The sequence below is a fragment of the Dermacentor silvarum genome, chromosome 3 (genome assembly GCF_013339745.2).
Source record: "Dermacentor silvarum isolate Dsil-2018 chromosome 3, BIME_Dsil_1.4, whole genome shotgun sequence".
Lineage (NCBI taxonomy): Eukaryota > Metazoa > Arthropoda > Arachnida > Ixodida > Ixodidae > Dermacentor > Dermacentor silvarum.
Window position 1 is genome coordinate 4,619,800 of NC_051156.1, and position 17,789 is coordinate 4,637,588.

At 43.1% G+C, this 17,789-nt stretch overlaps 1 protein-coding gene across 2 annotated transcripts in view; it reads right to left on the minus strand.

Annotated features, from left to right (window-relative positions):
- Positions 1-3,216: 3,216 nt before the first annotated feature.
- The window catches only part of LOC119445285 (3-methyl-2-oxobutanoate dehydrogenase [lipoamide] kinase, mitochondrial-like), an 84,941-nt gene continuing 70,368 nt past the window's right edge, over positions 3,217-17,789 (minus strand). For both annotated transcript variants that reach the window (XM_037709599.2, XM_049663191.1), the window contains exons 8-11: positions 12,767-12,895; positions 11,989-12,081; positions 8,999-9,160; positions 3,217-5,394 (exon numbers count right to left, since the gene is read on the minus strand). In XM_037709599.2, coding sequence (XP_037565527.1) covers positions 5,250-5,394; positions 8,999-9,160; positions 11,989-12,081; positions 12,767-12,895 — 529 coding nt within the window. In that variant the 3' untranslated portion in view covers positions 3,217-5,249. The remainder of the gene's footprint in view (positions 5,395-8,998; positions 9,161-11,988; positions 12,082-12,766; positions 12,896-17,789) is intronic.

Consider the following 17,789-nt stretch of genomic DNA (forward strand, 5'->3'; position numbering starts at 1 on the left):
TTCCGTTTCATCTGCTTCTTCCCACACTTGCGCGAAGAGAACGAAAATACATGATTTTCTACCATGTTCCAGCGCTGGGATCATGCCGTTTCATCCTCTCGCGCCTGCCTCAGTGCTTGTGATTGCTGCACTGATGTATACCGCTAATCAGGTGTTGTCGTGCAGAGCGCGCGAAATCGTCCGCTGCACGAAGCGAGACAAACACAACAGCTTGCGCGCAAGACCGTCACAGGGAGTGCGCCACTCAGCAAAAACACGCGAGAAAAAGAAAAGAAAAAGAAGGCCAGTCCCGTGACGTATTCATCACGCGATCCTCAGGTTCCAGTATGTGAGAACGCAGGGAAGGAATTTTGCTTGCGGAGGCTAGACAGAGTAAGCGGAGAGAGTGTCCCTCTTGGCAGTGGCGCTCGCCTCCTGAAATCATTAAAGTCCTTATATTCTAATAGTACCACCATCTACTCTCTGCTCCGCCGTCTTCTCTCCTAAAACGCGTTTTTTTTCTTTACTTCTTGCTTGCAAAAGCAAGTCGACGGTGGCGCCCCTCGAAAGCCCCCATTGAAGCTTTCAGGCCGCGCACGCCAACGACGGCTCCGCAGTGACTTTCGACATGGCTCTGAGGCGGTAAAACAAAAACAAAATATAAACAAGTGAAAGCGCGCGCTATCATCGTCCAATCGGAGATACAGGAGAGAGAGAAGCGGCGTTGTTCAAAGGATGGCAATACTTTTCCGCAGGTATAGGGACTTTAGAAATCATGGGTTCGCGGCTCTTCAAATATTTTATCTCTGCTATTGAAGGACTAATATTTTTTTTTAATTATTGCACTGGTACACTCCTTAGAGGGCACGTAACAATTTCCAGCATATAAGCAAAATTTGCTATCTAACCTGGTCAGGGGCCCTTTAATAGTTTGTTACAATGGTTAAATAGGTCAACACCAATCCTATTTAATTATAGTGTCACCTAATTCTGATTGACAGAATTGTGAAAAACGAAATGATTGCATTATTTGGAGGTTGTTGATTATTTATTGCTTGTAATGATATTGCATCCGTTGTCTTTGTTTCCATTATTTATATTGCTTTTGTATCATATGCAAGCTGGTGGTTAAGTTGATTTGTTCTGCATATCAGGAATGTTCATACACTTATACTTCATGTGTAACCAAAGAGATCTGTTTGTGTGTGCTGTACTATTGCATCTGTATGCGAGGGCAGAGAACTCCGTGAGGCACCCCATGCCTCCACTCAAAGCCAAAAAAAGAAAGTCGGGTTGTATCAGGGGTGCGGGCTACAGCAAGCCGAACAGCAAGTGCGATTTCAAGTTTGTGGGCCTTATAAGTCGTGATGTACACCAGTTTGATAATTTACACCTACTATGGCATAGTGAGCTCTCACAAATGCAAGCATTCCTGCTCGGATGGAGAAACGCGCTGCTGAGCTACGCCTCTCTGAATGCCACATGCAAGGCTGCTACATTTAGCTCCAATTGCATCGTGCATGGTGTGACAATGATGCCATCTGCGCATGTGAAACGTGCATGCTCAAGTAATGGCTTTTTTCCTCTACACAACCATACCAAAGCATGACACCTGTTGACGTATTAGAAAGCTTACAAGCTTAAATCATGATACAGCGAGCGAGCGTCCTATCGTGTAATATTGCAATCGTTCTTGCTGTTTATGCGTAGTGGGCCCCGTGGTCCCACCATGGTCAGAGGTGGTGGGTGCAAATTCGCATCCCTTTGTGTTGCTGCCCGAGTTTTTTCACATCATTTCTGGACCCTGATTGTCAAACGCGGGGGCGCCATAACTGAGCAAGCGTGAAATTTCTGCAATAAATTGCACACTTGTAGGCCTTTCAACTCCCAATGAGCACAGGCCCGAGTTTTATGTATTATACCTACTATGGCTGAGTGAGCTTTCTCAAATGCGACCACTCCTGCTCGGATCAACAAACATACTGCCGAGCTACACCTCTCTGAATGCCCAACGAGAAGCTAAATTTAGCTCCAATTGCATCATGCATGGCGCAACAGCAGCGCCATCTGTGTATGTGACACATGCATGAGTGAGTAATGGCCTCTTTTCTCCATACCACGATAGCAAAGTAAGGTGCATGGGTAGTATGGTCAGAAAGACTTATGCGATAATGCTATAACACATTTTTGTTTACATCGGTTTTAGCAAGCGACCCCCTCTGACCATTTTTAAAAGACGTTTCACATCAACACTTGCAAGGGAATCAGAAATCAATTCAATTTTTCTATTCCTGATCTCATCTTTCACAACATTCTTCAGTGATGCATGTTTTGCATTGACAGATTTCGGTATGTAGCCATAGTGCAAAATATTCTATAAATATTCAATATATTGAAAAGGACTTGAGCATGCTTCCCTTTGTTTGGCTGCACAATGTTGTCATCATTGGCTTTCAGAAGCAGATGTCAAGTGAGCAGTGTATCTCTGCCAAGCAAGCACTGAGCACACGTAAGCAATAATGCACTGTAGTCACAAAGTGGTCTCAAAAAATGCAATCAAACAAAGCTTTCAATTTTTGCGTGTTGTAATAATTTTTCCAAACTATCCTTGGCAATTCTGCATGCAGGCGGCTGGCAACATTGCATGCATTCCAGTCAGCCCAGCGCAGAAGTTGAAAGGCCAGACAAAATGAGACTGTGTCGTTGAAAAATGACTGCCAAAAATTGGTGTTCCCACAATATTTATAATAATGTTCTTTACTCCTAGAACCTTGATTCATTCTGTGCTTCTTAGCATTCAACAATGGTTAAAGCGTGGTCCTCTGTTATTACTTCTCTGGGAACACAAGGGGTCCTTCTCACCTTGTATCCGCTCTTATCTTGTCACATTCTCAATGGACACAGCTATCGGTGGCCCAGTAACTGCATTGTAACTGCATTGGCGTACATATCAGTGACATGCAGTATCATGCGACCACCACCAGGAATAGAGATAGCCACCTGTTTCAGGTTTCAAAGCTGCACTGTACTCGACAAGTGTTGCGAACTGGTCAAATTAAAAAGTGATAATTATTTCTTGTACTACGAAAGAAAGCGAGTCTAATTTGTACCATATCACAGTCTCCGTCTACTGCTATTTATTATACAAAAAAAGAAAGACTAATTTTGTGTTGATACTTCTTCAACATTGCTCAACCATGAGCAGCAATGGCAAACCAAAAACAATGAACCAAAAGAAACAACAGGACAATTTATTGCATCACCTAAGCCACGCTCTTCAGTCTCACACCCACATGATGCCATACCACACAAGCTTTTGCACAAAGTTAAATGACCCGTGCAATTCTGATCCTCAGAAACTTCCAGAAGGATGCCGCTACACTCAAAATTATAACACAAGGTAAGAAAAAAGAAAACATTACGTGTTGTTTCTGTCTGCTTCATCTCTACTCTAGCTGTAGCAGCTGAGAGGCAAACAAAATGTCAAACTGCTGAGCATGTGACAACAACTTGACGCTTGCACCACTTGGCAGCATAGTTGACTAAGCAAAAGTGAAGAGCAAACAAGGGTCACTCTTCAGTACATCATAAGTCTTCCCTCTACGGTCTGTGTAAAGACTACCTACACATCCGTGGTGACAGATGACCATGTAGCAGGCGCTTACAAAGTTAGCTGGCACAAGCTCATACAATAAGCCCCTCGTGTGTAACATTTGGGGCAATACACATGCTACTCAGTTGTGAAGCGGTGATGGGCCTAGATCGAATTGACCCTACCGGTGACCCTAAATAAAAACTGCCAACGACAGACAGATGGAAATAAGCAATGAAAGGGGAGACTTGTGCAACCTTTGGACACACGGGGATAAACATCCAAAAACAAGTTGACAACTACCTTGGTTGTGTGTAGCTCCAATGGCCGGGACACTCCCAGCTCTTGTGCTTTGCTGGCATGCTTCACAAAGCACCACACGACGACGTGCAGCACAACATCCGAGCCATTTAGCTATGTGGCCATCACATGTGACACTTACAGCAGCACACCCGAGTAGGAGGCCGTGGAGCACGTGAGCACATGCACACACACGGTGTTTACACCCTTCACAAAATTGAAAGAGCCGGGCAAGACCTCTGCATAGCTCCTAGGTGTTCATCAAAACGTCATTAAAACATGACGTGTACACATGGATACATCTGTGGCGCTAACACACACAGAAGTCAAGAATGTGCAGCAAAAAAGTGTGTAGCTTGCATTAGGTACCATCTAGCAATCCGCACAATATCCAGTTTACAAGCGAGCTTTGAAGTTTAGTTTCGAGCTGCACAAAAAAGCATTAAAGCTCTTGAGGCCTTCACGTGCCCAAACAACATAAAGAACTGAGGCAAACAAAGCTTGTTTCTTGCATTTCTCAAAGCACCACATCGCAAGTAGAGAGTAACAGTAGAGGCGGTGTGTCAAGGAAAAAAAAAAGAAGAAAATATACGAGCCGTCACAAAACATTACTGGAACAGCAACAAAATAGCATTTATTTACAAGCAATGAAATAGTACCTGCACCTTTCATCCAAACACGCTTCCACTAATGTCCACACTGTAAGAAGCCGGCTCAGTGGCATAACTGAACAAAATAAATCTATTCAAAATTTAAATCCTCATGTTCATCAAAATTTTGCATGACCACCCTTGCACAGAACTTGACCTACCAGGTTAAAAAAAAAATACATCCCCGACTGTGTATGGTAATCCCTATTTTTCAACAACAAAATGGCTATGATTCACCGTACTGTGAGTGATTAGCCCAATATTTCCAGCAAACAAAAGCGAACTAATCGAAAGCCACTGTTACACACGTGTCTCGTAAGGCACCAAGGCCTCTCGTCACCGAGCTGAGTAAATTTGCAGGCTTTGAGAACAGTCAGTAGTGTTCTACAAGTCTCTACAGAACCTCACACTGCACTCCTTGACTAGAAGTCACCAGCACTTGTTCACGACTTCCAGCTCAGTCTTCTTAGCACACCACTTCACGTAGCCCAATGAAAGCACTTTCCATCAACTGCATCTTTTACAGTTGGCTCCACACTTCGATTAAGGAAGAAAATTTAAAATTACGAGATGAGAGTAGATTTTTCTAGAGCAGAAAAATGTTGAAAAAAAAAAGTGGTAAATAGAACTATCAGAGGCTGCTATTTTCTGGATGGGGGCAGCAGGCGATGGCGTCATCTTGATGACCTGCTCACCACAGGAGGAGCACGTGTCAGAAGGAAGGCCCCTCAGATACGGAAGCTCTCGCATTTGCCGTCGATGTGGCGCAGACGCAAGTAGACATCAGTGCCGATGCCCTGGAGCGTCTCGAAGGACAACGTACCACCAAGGTACTCGGCATACGCACGCGATGTGGGAAGCCCGAAGCCAAACCTGGATGGCAAAAAATAAAAAACATTTTGTAAGCGTTAGTGTGCCATTAAGGAAAACCAGCCTAAACCCACGTGCTTATTATTAGTCATGTTATACACAGACAAAATTTTCGTTTCCATATTGCCAGCCCAAAACAGCTCCTTGTATCATCTTAGACTTCTATTATACGCAAGATATTATTGTAACATCTGCAAGCATGAACTGTGGCAGCTCATGAAGCACCAAAAAAAATGTTAGCACATACAAGCCCAAGCAAAAATACCAATAAAATGTTCTGTTAATCTAACAGAGCAGTCATACAGGTTCTATTAGAAATGCACTAGAACTCTATGGGTTTTGTTTGGATCCTATTGGTAGAGAGAATAAAACATTTATTAGTGAAAAATTAATAGTCGTTTTGTGGTCAAACCTCCTAGTCCGGAAGACCATTGGCTTTTGCCGCCGTCCGGGCTCGGTTGGCCAGGGATTGTTGCTGTTCTGGGTCCGAGCTGGACAGGGTTGCTTCCCATTCGACTATCGCCAGATTATGCTTGGCCGATATTTTCGGATTCTTCTGGCATGCCTAGACCATGTGGTATAACGTGGCCGTCTGGAGACAGAATTTACATTGCAGATTGTACGTCGCAGGATCTATCTTTGATAATACATAAGGATTTGGAAAGGACAATATTTGTAAGCGTCTCCATGCTACCTGTGTTGCATTATCTAATTTGGGATCAGGCGGGGGTAAAGTGCGTCTACTCAGCCGGAGGTGCTGTAGAATCTCAGAATATGAAAGAAGGGGCTGTGGAGGAATCGGCGGAGTGCCGGTGTAGAAGTTCTCGGGCGGAGGCATGAGCAATCTCATTGCCTCGAACTCCCGCGTGCCCTGGTACCCACAGCAGCTGTTTCCACTGACCTTCTTGACGATTGGCCGCAGCCTGTTGAAGTATTGAGTGTGCGAGGTGGCCGACTTGACCTCTTGCGAAATAGCGATACGCCGCCTGGGAATCCGTGAAGACAAAGGTGGCTCTTGGATTACGCATGGCTAAGGCTATACCGGCCTCTTCCATGGCTGTGATGTCTATTCCGGTGGCCGAGATGCAGTCTACCACCTGTCCCCTGTGTACAACGGTTGCCGTGGAGCGGTTGTGCAGGGGTCCGGCGGCATCTACAAAGAAGGCACCTGCGTGATCCGAATACTTGTCGTAGGCTTTGGCTCTGGCAGCTCTTCTGTTTTCGTGGTGCACGGGGTGCATATTACGTGGCAACGGGCGAGTGATGATATCCTGCTGCCATTCTGGTGGTAGTGATAGCTTGCCGGCGACCTGCGTGGGCGGATTGATGCCCAGTGCTTCTAGCGTGGTGGTATGAATAGGGTTCAATAAGTGACATCTATTTGTCGCCTATTGGACCAATAGTTTGTATTGGTACCATTAGGTTTCAATAGGTAACATCTATTAGTTGCCTATTGGGCAAGTAGAGTTTGTATTGGTACGGATAAGGTCCGATAGGAGACTTTTATTTGTGGCCTATAGGACCAATAGGTTTGTATTGGAACCAAGAGGTCCAATAAGTGGCATATATTTGACCAACAGGTTCATATCGGTACCAATACGGTTCAATACTTGCCTATTTGTTTCCTGTTAGACTGATCGGGACTGGAAGCTTAAATCATGGAGCTGGAAATGAATATAATGGTGCAATCACTTCACTGTACAACTTGGAAAAGCATGCAATAGAGCTGTGGTGATCACAGAATTCCTGTGCTGAAAATTAGCAGTTTCATATAAGGTCAACTTGATTTGCCGGTAGTCCCATCGACTTTGTCGCGCTGGCTGAGCCCACGTAGTACATTCAGTAGCGTCGATGGCATTCCAATAACTTGATTGCGCTTTGCTGGATCACCCTAATTGGTGAATGAGTGCAACTTAGCAGACGGGATTACGAAAGCCCTTGTGCCCATCAGCATTTCACTGTGACAGGTGACGCAAGTTCAGCAAGTGCAGGCAGTGAACACTTCGGCTCCTGTCCTTGGAAGTTTCTTTCCCCTGTGCTTTAGCTATAATGTTTGCTGGCATTTGTGCCGTTGATTCGCCATTGGTGTCTACAGTCCATAATCGCACAGGAGCTATGTCCTGGCACCCGTACAGCAAATACAACGTAATGTATCAGTCACACCAAACTTGCCAGCATGACCTAGGCACCTAGACCTAATGACTTCGACAATGTTGGCCGCGAAATTCACGCTGACTGACCATGTGATCCGCCTTGGACGTGCTCACTGCCTCGTCTATAATTATGAAGGTTTGCCTGGAGTATCAGTACACTGCTGCGGCGATAAGTGATATGTTGATGTGACACATTTAAGAAGGTACAGTAGAACCTCGTTCACACGTTCTGGTAAAAAAACACAAGAAAGAACATACTGAGAAAATGTGCAATCCGAAGTCACTGAAAAACTTGGCAGACTAGACTGTAGCTGACACCTACACTATGCAAAGCGTTGCGGGAATTGTGCTTGCCTGTGCAAGCTAGTGCTTTGAGACATTTTGCAAGTGCATCGCATCACATAGCAACAATTTCCTTATTAAGTGTTGCCGTGCCAGTTTACCCTAGCAGGTGTTCTATCTACTTCAGTGGCACATTGTATGTGCGAGTATTTTCCTGTTCTCCCTATGCTGATGCATCATGCTTCCTACTCCAGATGGTTGTAAGGTGTTTCCTCAATTGCAGTCTCCGCATTGCACCCGCAAAACCGGTTGTAGGCAGCTGTTTGAGAGTGATGGGCATTACTTGTTCTACTACACACGGTGTTGGGGAGGCTCACGTCACAACTGTGCTGTCTAAGACTGTGTGCTTAGAAGGTATGTGTCATTCCGCTTCTGGTGGCCCCTTGGTGACTACCAAGAGCAGAAGCGAAGTAAAAACACACCGAAACATTTAAACATTTAATCATATCCACTGAGCAGCAAATGTTTCTTGTTAACATAGGTTCCCTTAAAATGCGGGATCTGCATATTTTTCCTGCACTGTGCCTGGAATAAACTAGCTGAATGTCGTCATCGATGTCATCTTCTGTCGTCATCAATGCATATAACTTTTGTGTTCATCTGTTCTATCAATAAACACCGTCAACTCCCTTTAAATTTGACTTCAGTTTGATGTTTCGCTTAATTATAATGCACTGGAAAGTCCTGGTGAGAAACCTTACACAGGGGATATGGAAAAAAAATATTGTTGAGTTCTAAGGTAAAAGCATGCTGCTTCGGTTAATTCGACCCCACCAACCCCCGCCGGTGCCCCTTTATGCACGCAGCAGTTACGAAAAGCTACGAAAAGCGGTTTTACTTTACTTTTACTCTAGATTTCTTTTCAGACAACGCTGAGGCAGTGTTTAAATATGTTGACGCTCTTAGAAACATGCCGATTAAGTCACACTTCGAGAACAAGAAGCAAGAAGACACTACAGATTACTTCAAGCAATAAAACAGATTTGAATTCATTATTTTGCTACTCAATTTGACCTTTCAGATAATTCGGCCAAATCTTGTGGTCCCACAAGGGCCGAATGAACAGGAGTCAACTGTACGATTTCCTTTAGCACAAAGGCCCAGACACGTACCCATGCATGGGTCCTCCAGCTGGCCCATCGGTGGGGCTGTTCATCATGGTGCCCAGCAGGCCACCGTCATACTGTGCCTCATAGGAGCCAGCCGTCGAGAAGTGGTACTGCATTATCTGGCCCAGGTGCTCGTGAGGAATGCCACCTCCACGGTCCGATATCCTGTGAGCACAGTCGGGCAATTTCAAACTTGGCGAAAAGCAATTTTATACAAAGGCTCACTTTTGGTAGACCTAGACTGACCGAAGTGTACATGACACACAAGAAAAACAACTCGCGCATTTCAATATACTCCCACGGGGAGTGATCAAACAAGGGCAAACGAGGTTTATCAGGCAGGAGCCAACATTTCAATAAAGGAACTTGTTTTCATCAGGGCTTCTTGTCCCAAAGTCGCCTTCCAGAAACATTCCCTCCAGAAATTTCCATGTTTAGCCACTGTTGCATGAAGTCTCCACCTCACTGTCAATCCTTAATTTCTTTTTGATTTCCACACAAGTGGTACAACGCTTCACAGATGCCCTAAATCTTCCAATGTTTTACACCTGTCACCATCCTGGTAAAAGGTGTAAAATGTGTTCTGGTGTTTTTGCATTCTTTGACAACAGTAGACATGCACGACTGATTTCGCTTTTTCTGACAGCTTTTTCTACAAGTACATAGGCAGCAATAAAAGCCACCTCTGAGCCATAGAGAGAGAAGTGGCAGGGAGATGAACTACAGACGCATCTCATTTGCTACTGTGCTATGGGAGAAGGGTATTAAGGGCTATGGAAAGACAGAAAGAAAAGGTAAGAGAGAATACTAAATGAGCTAAAGCTTTTTCTTAATCCTTCAAGGAAGAGTCATAAGTCATAAAAGCTCAAATAAAGTGTGACATTTAATTACTGCTGCAACAACTATTATGAGTCTCTAGAACAGTTTCAAAAATAATGACAATGTAACAGGAAGCAGGCTTTACTGCACACACACAACTTTTCTATCTTGCTTTTTATCTACTTAAATTCTAACTTACTTTCGGTGCATTATTTTGAACACGAATGTAGCATGTGAAATAAAAAACATGTCTTTGATGAAGATCATCCAGCACATCTCCAGTAGATTTCAGCAGTCAGAGCTGCCATATTTTAAATACCTAGAGATCACATAGGACACCGTATAGCACAATGTATTTTGTGCTGTTAAATATAGGTTACAGTGAGGGTCACTTTCCAGCCAAGCTTGGTTATGTGGTGGTTGCACTAGCCGCATCTTAAATGGGCCCTCACCAAGCTCCATGCCAAATTTTGGTTATACACTGGAAGTTGTTACGTGCCCTCTAAGGAATATTCTTCTTCACCAATTTTTCAAATTAGTTCATTATTAGTAGAGATAGAAATATCTGAAGTGGCGCGAAACCATTATTTCAGGAGGCGAGCGTCACTGCCAACAGAGACACTCCGCAAGTGAAATTTCTTCCCTGCGTTTTCCCATAACAGAGCCAGAGGATCGCATAAATGAATATGTCATGTGCCCCGCTTTCTTTTCTCTCTCTCTCTCTCTGTCACGTTTTTACGCAGTGGCATACATCTGTGCTGTTGCATTTGTCTTGTTTCTGCAGCGGACGATTTTGCGTGCTCTGCAAGAGAACACCTGATCAGTGCCACAATCACGAGCAATGAGGCAGGCATGAGAGGATCAAAGAGCATGAACGTGTGGTGCTGGAACGTGGTAGAAAATGGCATAGTTTCATTCTCAGCGTATGAAACTGCACGACGCGAGAACAAGCAGACGAAACGGAAGTACATCTCTTTTGCTAGTAAAACAAAAACACGCAGACATTCGGTTTGCATGTTTTATTATTTCTCTAAACTTTAATTGGTCTATTGAAGCTACACATTAAACAAATAACTGGTGTTACGCCGAGTAATTCTCAAAGTCATGTGTCACTGCGGTCACATCACAGCACTGCCATGTACATAGGCACACTTGCGCGATATACGTTGACTCTCTGGCTGGGAGTGCAGTGCCCGCGAGGAGAAGAGAAAATGGCGTTTCAATTGAAATTTAAGCTCTTCGCGCAGCGCGTAGGGATGTAATACTTGAAAGACATGATCGTTAGCGCGCATTGTATGCACTGTGCTTGTCAGCTCAAAATGGCCAGACCTTGTGAGGGGCCCCTTAAGGAATGACATCCAAAGGCAAAGGTCATGTTATGGTTGATGTATGGTTCCAAATATGAAGTACAGTGTTTGTTTTAGTACAGCAGAATCTCGTAATTTGAACTCCAAGGGTAGCAAAAATTTCTAAATATATTAAAAACATATTAAATAAAATATTAAATATAGCGCCCGATCGATTGTACACTACCAGCATGCAAAACCAATTCGTGACTGGGCTTGCAATGAAAAAGTTATCTTTCATCCATCAGCACATGACCACATGTGCATGCAGCCTAGGTTTTGTATAAAGTTCAAGTGAGATAAGATCGCACCTCCTGCACCGTTTTCTGTGGGTGCGAGGGAGAGCTAAGATGTCCTGATGCTGGCTTGATGGGCACCTGCCCGCCCAAAATGTTGGAGGTCACGTGATCGAACGGACCACGTGCTAGGGGACGCCTTCCTGCTGTTTTTTAAGCTGGATGAAAAAAAGAGCGCGCATCACTTTGCTTGCTCCGGTTCGGCATTGGCCCCCCGTGTGTCTTTTCTCCTCATTTTTACTACGGCATGTGACAACAGGGTAGCTAGCAATGCTTGATATCAAACCTTCACCTTTGGCTCGAGTTTGGCCGAAAGGCAGTCCATGTGAGCGAGAAACTTTGTTCTAAATATCCATTCGATGGTTTTTGAAATTAAAATTCATGGGAGATTGTCTCTATTCAAATACACAGGACTTTGTCACGACCAAGAGGGCAGTTCGAATTACCTGTCAGTTTGAATGCACACACAAGCTGACATTACATTCAAGCAAATACGTCAATAAAAAAACAAACAAACAGCTTTGCTACACACCTGATGATGTAGTCAATGTCATTGTTTGCAATGGTGACAGTTACTGGAGGGAGGCTTGATTCCGGGCTGTCCATGTGGTTTTCCACTGTAGCTCTGAGGAGGTCAAAGAAGAAACAAAAAAGTTCTGTTCATAGTCAACTTATAAAAGCAATGCTTCAATGGTACACATTGTTTTTCTGGTGACTGCACACCACTGCCAGCGCTTTCTATAAGCAAGTAAGCAGCTTGCTACAAGGATTTACATTGTAAGGCTAGAATAAGGGACCTGGTTCCTTCTCGATAAGAAAGCCATGACTAGAAAGAAAAAAAACACTGGCAACTGACCAAGTTGCATGCCAGTTACGCAGCCCGGAGACTCAGCCATCAACCACATTCCTGGTCATGATTACGCCTTCTTTATTTTATTGAAATGGCCTTTAAATGACCCTCTTTCGTGAATGTTGAGGATGTACTACAGCAAGATCTACGGTATAAACCTGTCTCCATCTCGCTGCGTAATCTATCAGGACACAAAAAAAAAAAAAGAAGCTGCAACCAAACACCTCAAGTGCTCTGGCGAAGAGCTTCAGAATGATTCATCCATCTGCTAGAGTGATTAATGCGGTGTGTCAAGAACAAAGAGGACAACACTCAACATCGATGACAGGTTTTCCTCAACATACTCTTACCTTCACTGCAGAAAAAGGTCCTCAGACTTTTACTTAGCTGCAGCTACTGTTGAAGTACACCGCACCTGCTTTGAGGCGCCGAAGAATCTCTGCTTTGCCTCAAAACTCACCGCACAGCGTTCTTGAGCAGCTCAGGAATGATGTAATCCAAGGGCATCTGAATGTACGGGAAGGAGCAGTTGAGGTGACCGTTGTACTTGAACGGAGGTGCTTTGCCGTACTTGTGCACAGACACTTGCCTAAAAGAAGCAAGAACAGCAAACTGTCAATTGCCTGCAGCAGCACTTCCAGCCTATCGTTTCGCCATCATCATTTACCTATTTCTCGAGTGCCCCTTTCAGGGTTTTATGTAAGGGGCTGTGGCACTGAGAAAGGATACATCGAAACATAGCTGCATGAACATGCAAAAGTACTAAGATATTTCATACGACAGAATAACATTAGAAGGCATAAACTTGAGTATACTAGTTTCTGAAATAAATTGTCAATAGTTGCTTGACCTACAGAGGTTACATTGGCAATATGATTTACTGCCTGCCCCAGAACAAGTTTCATAATGTTACATAAGAGCCCTGCACCCAGTAGTCTAAGCTGATGAGCAAAAAGAAAAAGGTAGATAACACCAGACTTGTTCCGACGTTTAAGAACTGTAAACAAATTTTTAGCAAAGTTTCAATTGCAATTACAAACCATTCCTCTCCCTGAAACACCTTGAACACCTACAATGGCTCGTTCAAGAAATTAATGAAGCTGTGATGGTTTTTGGAAATGCATCTGATACAACTCGCACACTCGTAATTTTGCCCAGACTCATCTCATCGCTCCCAGCATCCTCTCCGATTTGAGCATGTTAAGAGTTTCAATTCCTCACGGAAGTATTCAAAATTTCTGATGTTGTGCTTTTATTGCCGACACCTTTTAGCATTTGCATTGTTCATGTGGCATTGACATTAACATATTCAAGCAGTTATAGTCACAATAACAACTTCACTGTAAAATGTAAAGAAAAAGCAAAGAAGAACAAGAACACCACTATTGTAGCATACTCATATGCAAGGTTCACACAAGCTGGCACTCACATTTTGATACATTTAGGCAACTATCTTGATGGACAGGTCCAAAAGCATCGAGTACAAGCAATGCTTGCCTGTGAAACAGCAAAGCCAAATTTTTGCTTGCACAAAAACTTAGCACTAAAGCTTTTTATATGGATGTGTCATCATATAAAAAAAAGAAGAAAAAGGAGGAAAAAAAAGAAATTGGTATGAAGCTGGTGCCCAAGTCTTATTATGACTCCATACTGGCATCATCAGCAGAGGATCAAGGATCACTGCAAGGACAGATTTTCAATTCACAGTTATTAAATAATTGTGATGAGACTCAAAACAAGTGGGCAAGCCAAACATGATAAACCATACAGTGACCTATGATGGAAAATATAAGAACTTTTCAAGCACTAGTTTACATTTCGAGATAAATGGTCACAGAATATCTACTGCATGAATATTCTTCAAATTTATGAAAGTATGTAAAATAAGCTACAGTTTCTTATTTTTTTAAATTTTATTTCATATACCTCACAGGCTCCAGAAGGAGTATTGCGTGAGGGGGGCGGTACAGATAACAAATAACCATTGTGGAGCAAGAATATGTTATACGGTTACATAAATGAATGAATAAGCCTATCAAGATGAATAAGCCTATCAAGTTCGAACTGCTTTAACCGAATACTTCGATATTATCTGCACAGAATGCATGTTTCAGTAGATATTACACCACAATGCTTGTTTGATTAGCAGTACATTTAAGGGAAGTGTGATGTTATTACTACACTGCCAGTTTCCAGCAATGCTTTGTGGAGCTCGCTATACCTGCTCTGTAAGATTTAAAAACTAATTCATATGTATAAAAGCCGGCCAACAATATCTACATACTACATCCATTGTTTAACACCTAGTACCCAAAAAGTTTGTGTTTCCTAACACCATGAAGCGCTTTAATACCGCAGCCCCAACATGCCCTACTATAACTGTGGCAAATACCATCCTCCAGTAGAGCTATATTTTCAGAGGTAAGTATTCAGCGCTCTTTGGCTGTATTTGGCCCTTGCAACAGTAAGCATTAATCAGTCAACAAATCAATCAAATTTCAAAAGAGACAGATTAACTTCTGCACCTCTGTGAGAAAATGCCTAGATCTAATAATGGGTGCCCAAGAGTCTCAGAAGCCATTTTAAATGGGTTCCTTTATTGAGACCCTCTAACACTGCTTGAACACAATGCATAAGTTTGCTTAGTTGCTACGCAACACTGCCAGGACCACATAGGAGCGAAATATTTTTCCTCACAGATGGTAGCCTGCAATTTTTTCTTGCGCTATGTACAGTAGGACGCATCTCGTCCGTCTCTTTGCTGCTTTTTTTCTCACCAATACCCTACTATCTTGACTTCTGACCAGATAACGCTCCTATCAGTTTTGAACCCCAGCGCCTCTGGAAGATGGCTGTTTCTTACAGTTCTGGCCGGGTGATTCAATGATGGGGCACTGGCACCAGCTGGTGGCAGAGAATGATACCACTGCACCGATGCTATGGCCTATGAAATCAAGCAGCACAATGGAAGGTTGTGCCACACAATCTCGAGATCACGTGTACACAAATGTCTGATGCAATGGTGGCAATGAGGCAATGGTGGCAGCAGCAGCATCTGATTGCCGTTAACTCAGTCCATACGACGCACACTAAAAATCTTTTTGTTGAAAGGAGGTTCACAAGGAGATCCCTTTAATATAAGGTACACGTTGTACCTTTTATTACAGTGCTGCGGGGTACCTTGAAGGCAGACAGGCAGACTTAACGATGCACTAACAAGAAGGTGCACAATTCACCTTCGGCTTGTACAGAAGTGTTTCACACAGTTCTCTATCTGCCCATCAACACGTGAAAGAAAGCATAAAAGAAAGAACTGCCGCATGTCAAAACCAGGTGCTTATCTTCCCTTCATGCATAGTTGTACGCTCTCTCGCATGCTCCTGCACTTACTGATTCGTCCTAATCTACGGCCTAAAATAGAGTAAAATGTTATTTTTATTTGAACGTAAAAGTAAAAATAAATACACCAGAGCACAACTTACATTATATGTATTATTCATTAAGTTCATTATTATTACTTTCACAATATTTCAATTGTTCAACAAATGTAGATATCATTATTGTCATTTTCCTTTTTATGTTCTTTAAGCAAGGGTGCCCATCTATTTGCACGTTAACTGTCCTAAAATGGCAATCTACCACCGAACCTGCCCTGCATAAAAGAAAAGCTCCAAATATACAAAATCACAGCTGCGTGAAATGAACATATAATGCATGATTGGGCAAAGATCATCCTTGAAGTGAAGCTACGAAACGCATGTGCAAATTAACACAACAGCACAAATATTGCTACTAAAGATTTCTTCAAAGAAGAGAAATTGAATGTGCATGACAAAAAAAAAACACCGCACAAGAACTAGCTGTAGCCCGTATTTTCTCAGCTCTATGTGAGTAAACCGTCATCTTGTGGGTAAGTATGATGCTACAAGGATGAACTTGGTCACTCATTAACATAGCACATAATGTCCCGACTCTATCACTGACACAACGCATCCCACTGATAGCATTCATAATGCAAAAAAAGGTAAGGTGTGCAGACACGGACACAAGAGAAGTGCACAATACGAACATCAACTATCAACCACTTGATAGCTGGTGTTCGTGTTGTCCGCTACTCTTGTGCCCGTGTCTGCACACCTTACCTTTTTTTGCATTATGAATCCTTACCAACTAGCTCAGCTTTCTGTCGTTCTATGATAGCATTCCCTTGTCACGTAAACAGCAGTGAATTTTGTCTATCTAAGACAGGGCTGCACAATTGAAAGCCAGCAAAGGCCAAAGCCAACTTCTCTGGGAGCCACGCAGCCCACACTTTAGTTGCATGCGTTGCTCGGAGAAAGACAGTTTGTGTTTTGTGCCATTACACTTGTTGCTATCCTCAGAATGTTTTGCGATGCCACGAAGGCGGTTCTCGTTAATAGTCACAAGTGCTTCCACAGAGAGAGAGAACAGTTTCGTGGTGTTAACGATGTCTCAGTGTTTGTTCCGATTAAGGTTCTTATAAAATGGAAGGACAAACTGGTGCCAGTGCACACCTTTTAGCTCCACTGAAAACTGCAGGTTCCGGCATCGCCGAGAATCGGTTGCGAAACAGTTTCTCATCTTCAATGAGTTGAGATGCTGCTGTAAATGTATCCCAATGTTCCCGGCATGTTCTTAGGGTTCAGTGTTGCGCCTTCCTTCTCTACCAGCATAAACATTTATCTATGAATTGAAAAGTGTTATTCGATGCTAGAAATTTGTGAGTGGAAAAAATAAAAAGAAACAGCTACATTTCTACTCCAGTTTTTAAGTACAAAACAGACAAGAGATTTCACCTTTCACCATTAGTATGGATGAGAAGTGGCTGTGCCTGCCTTCAAATACTGATATTATGAATCGGGCAAGCAGCATTTCAAGAAGTCAGCTGGCCAAAACTTGCGTCATTAAATTAGGGGCTCTTCAAAGCATGTCAATAAAGAGGAGCTTGTTATTTATTTATTTGTATATAGCTTGTTGCTTGCACACTAGCTTGAGGCCATTAAGTCTCGAGCTAGTGTTGCTAGATCCATGGCCAATGTGTTGCCCCAAGAGCAAACATTTGTGAAGGTTATAAAGTGCCGAACACCCCCAAGCAAGAGCCTCAACTCACAATTGCTAACACCTGCGATCAGCATTCAATAAAAACAAAAGCCTCAATTCGCGAATGCTAACACCTGCAATCAACATTCAACAAAAGCAAACAGTGGGGAAATAATTGCTTGATTGAATTGAATGGAAGCTGAGCCAATAATGCAGCCTTGGCAATGATAGCCTGACGAGTACAATTGCTTTTCAAAGATTGCACACTCGTACACCTTTTTTTTTATGTGCATGCTACCCTTAATGGTTCATTGCACGCATTAGTCATGTTTGGCAACAAAATTGTTATTCTCATTAAATGGCCATGCAATGACTGCCAGCGCCAGCATACAATGCAAGTCCTAATTGGGTGTAGGCCACTA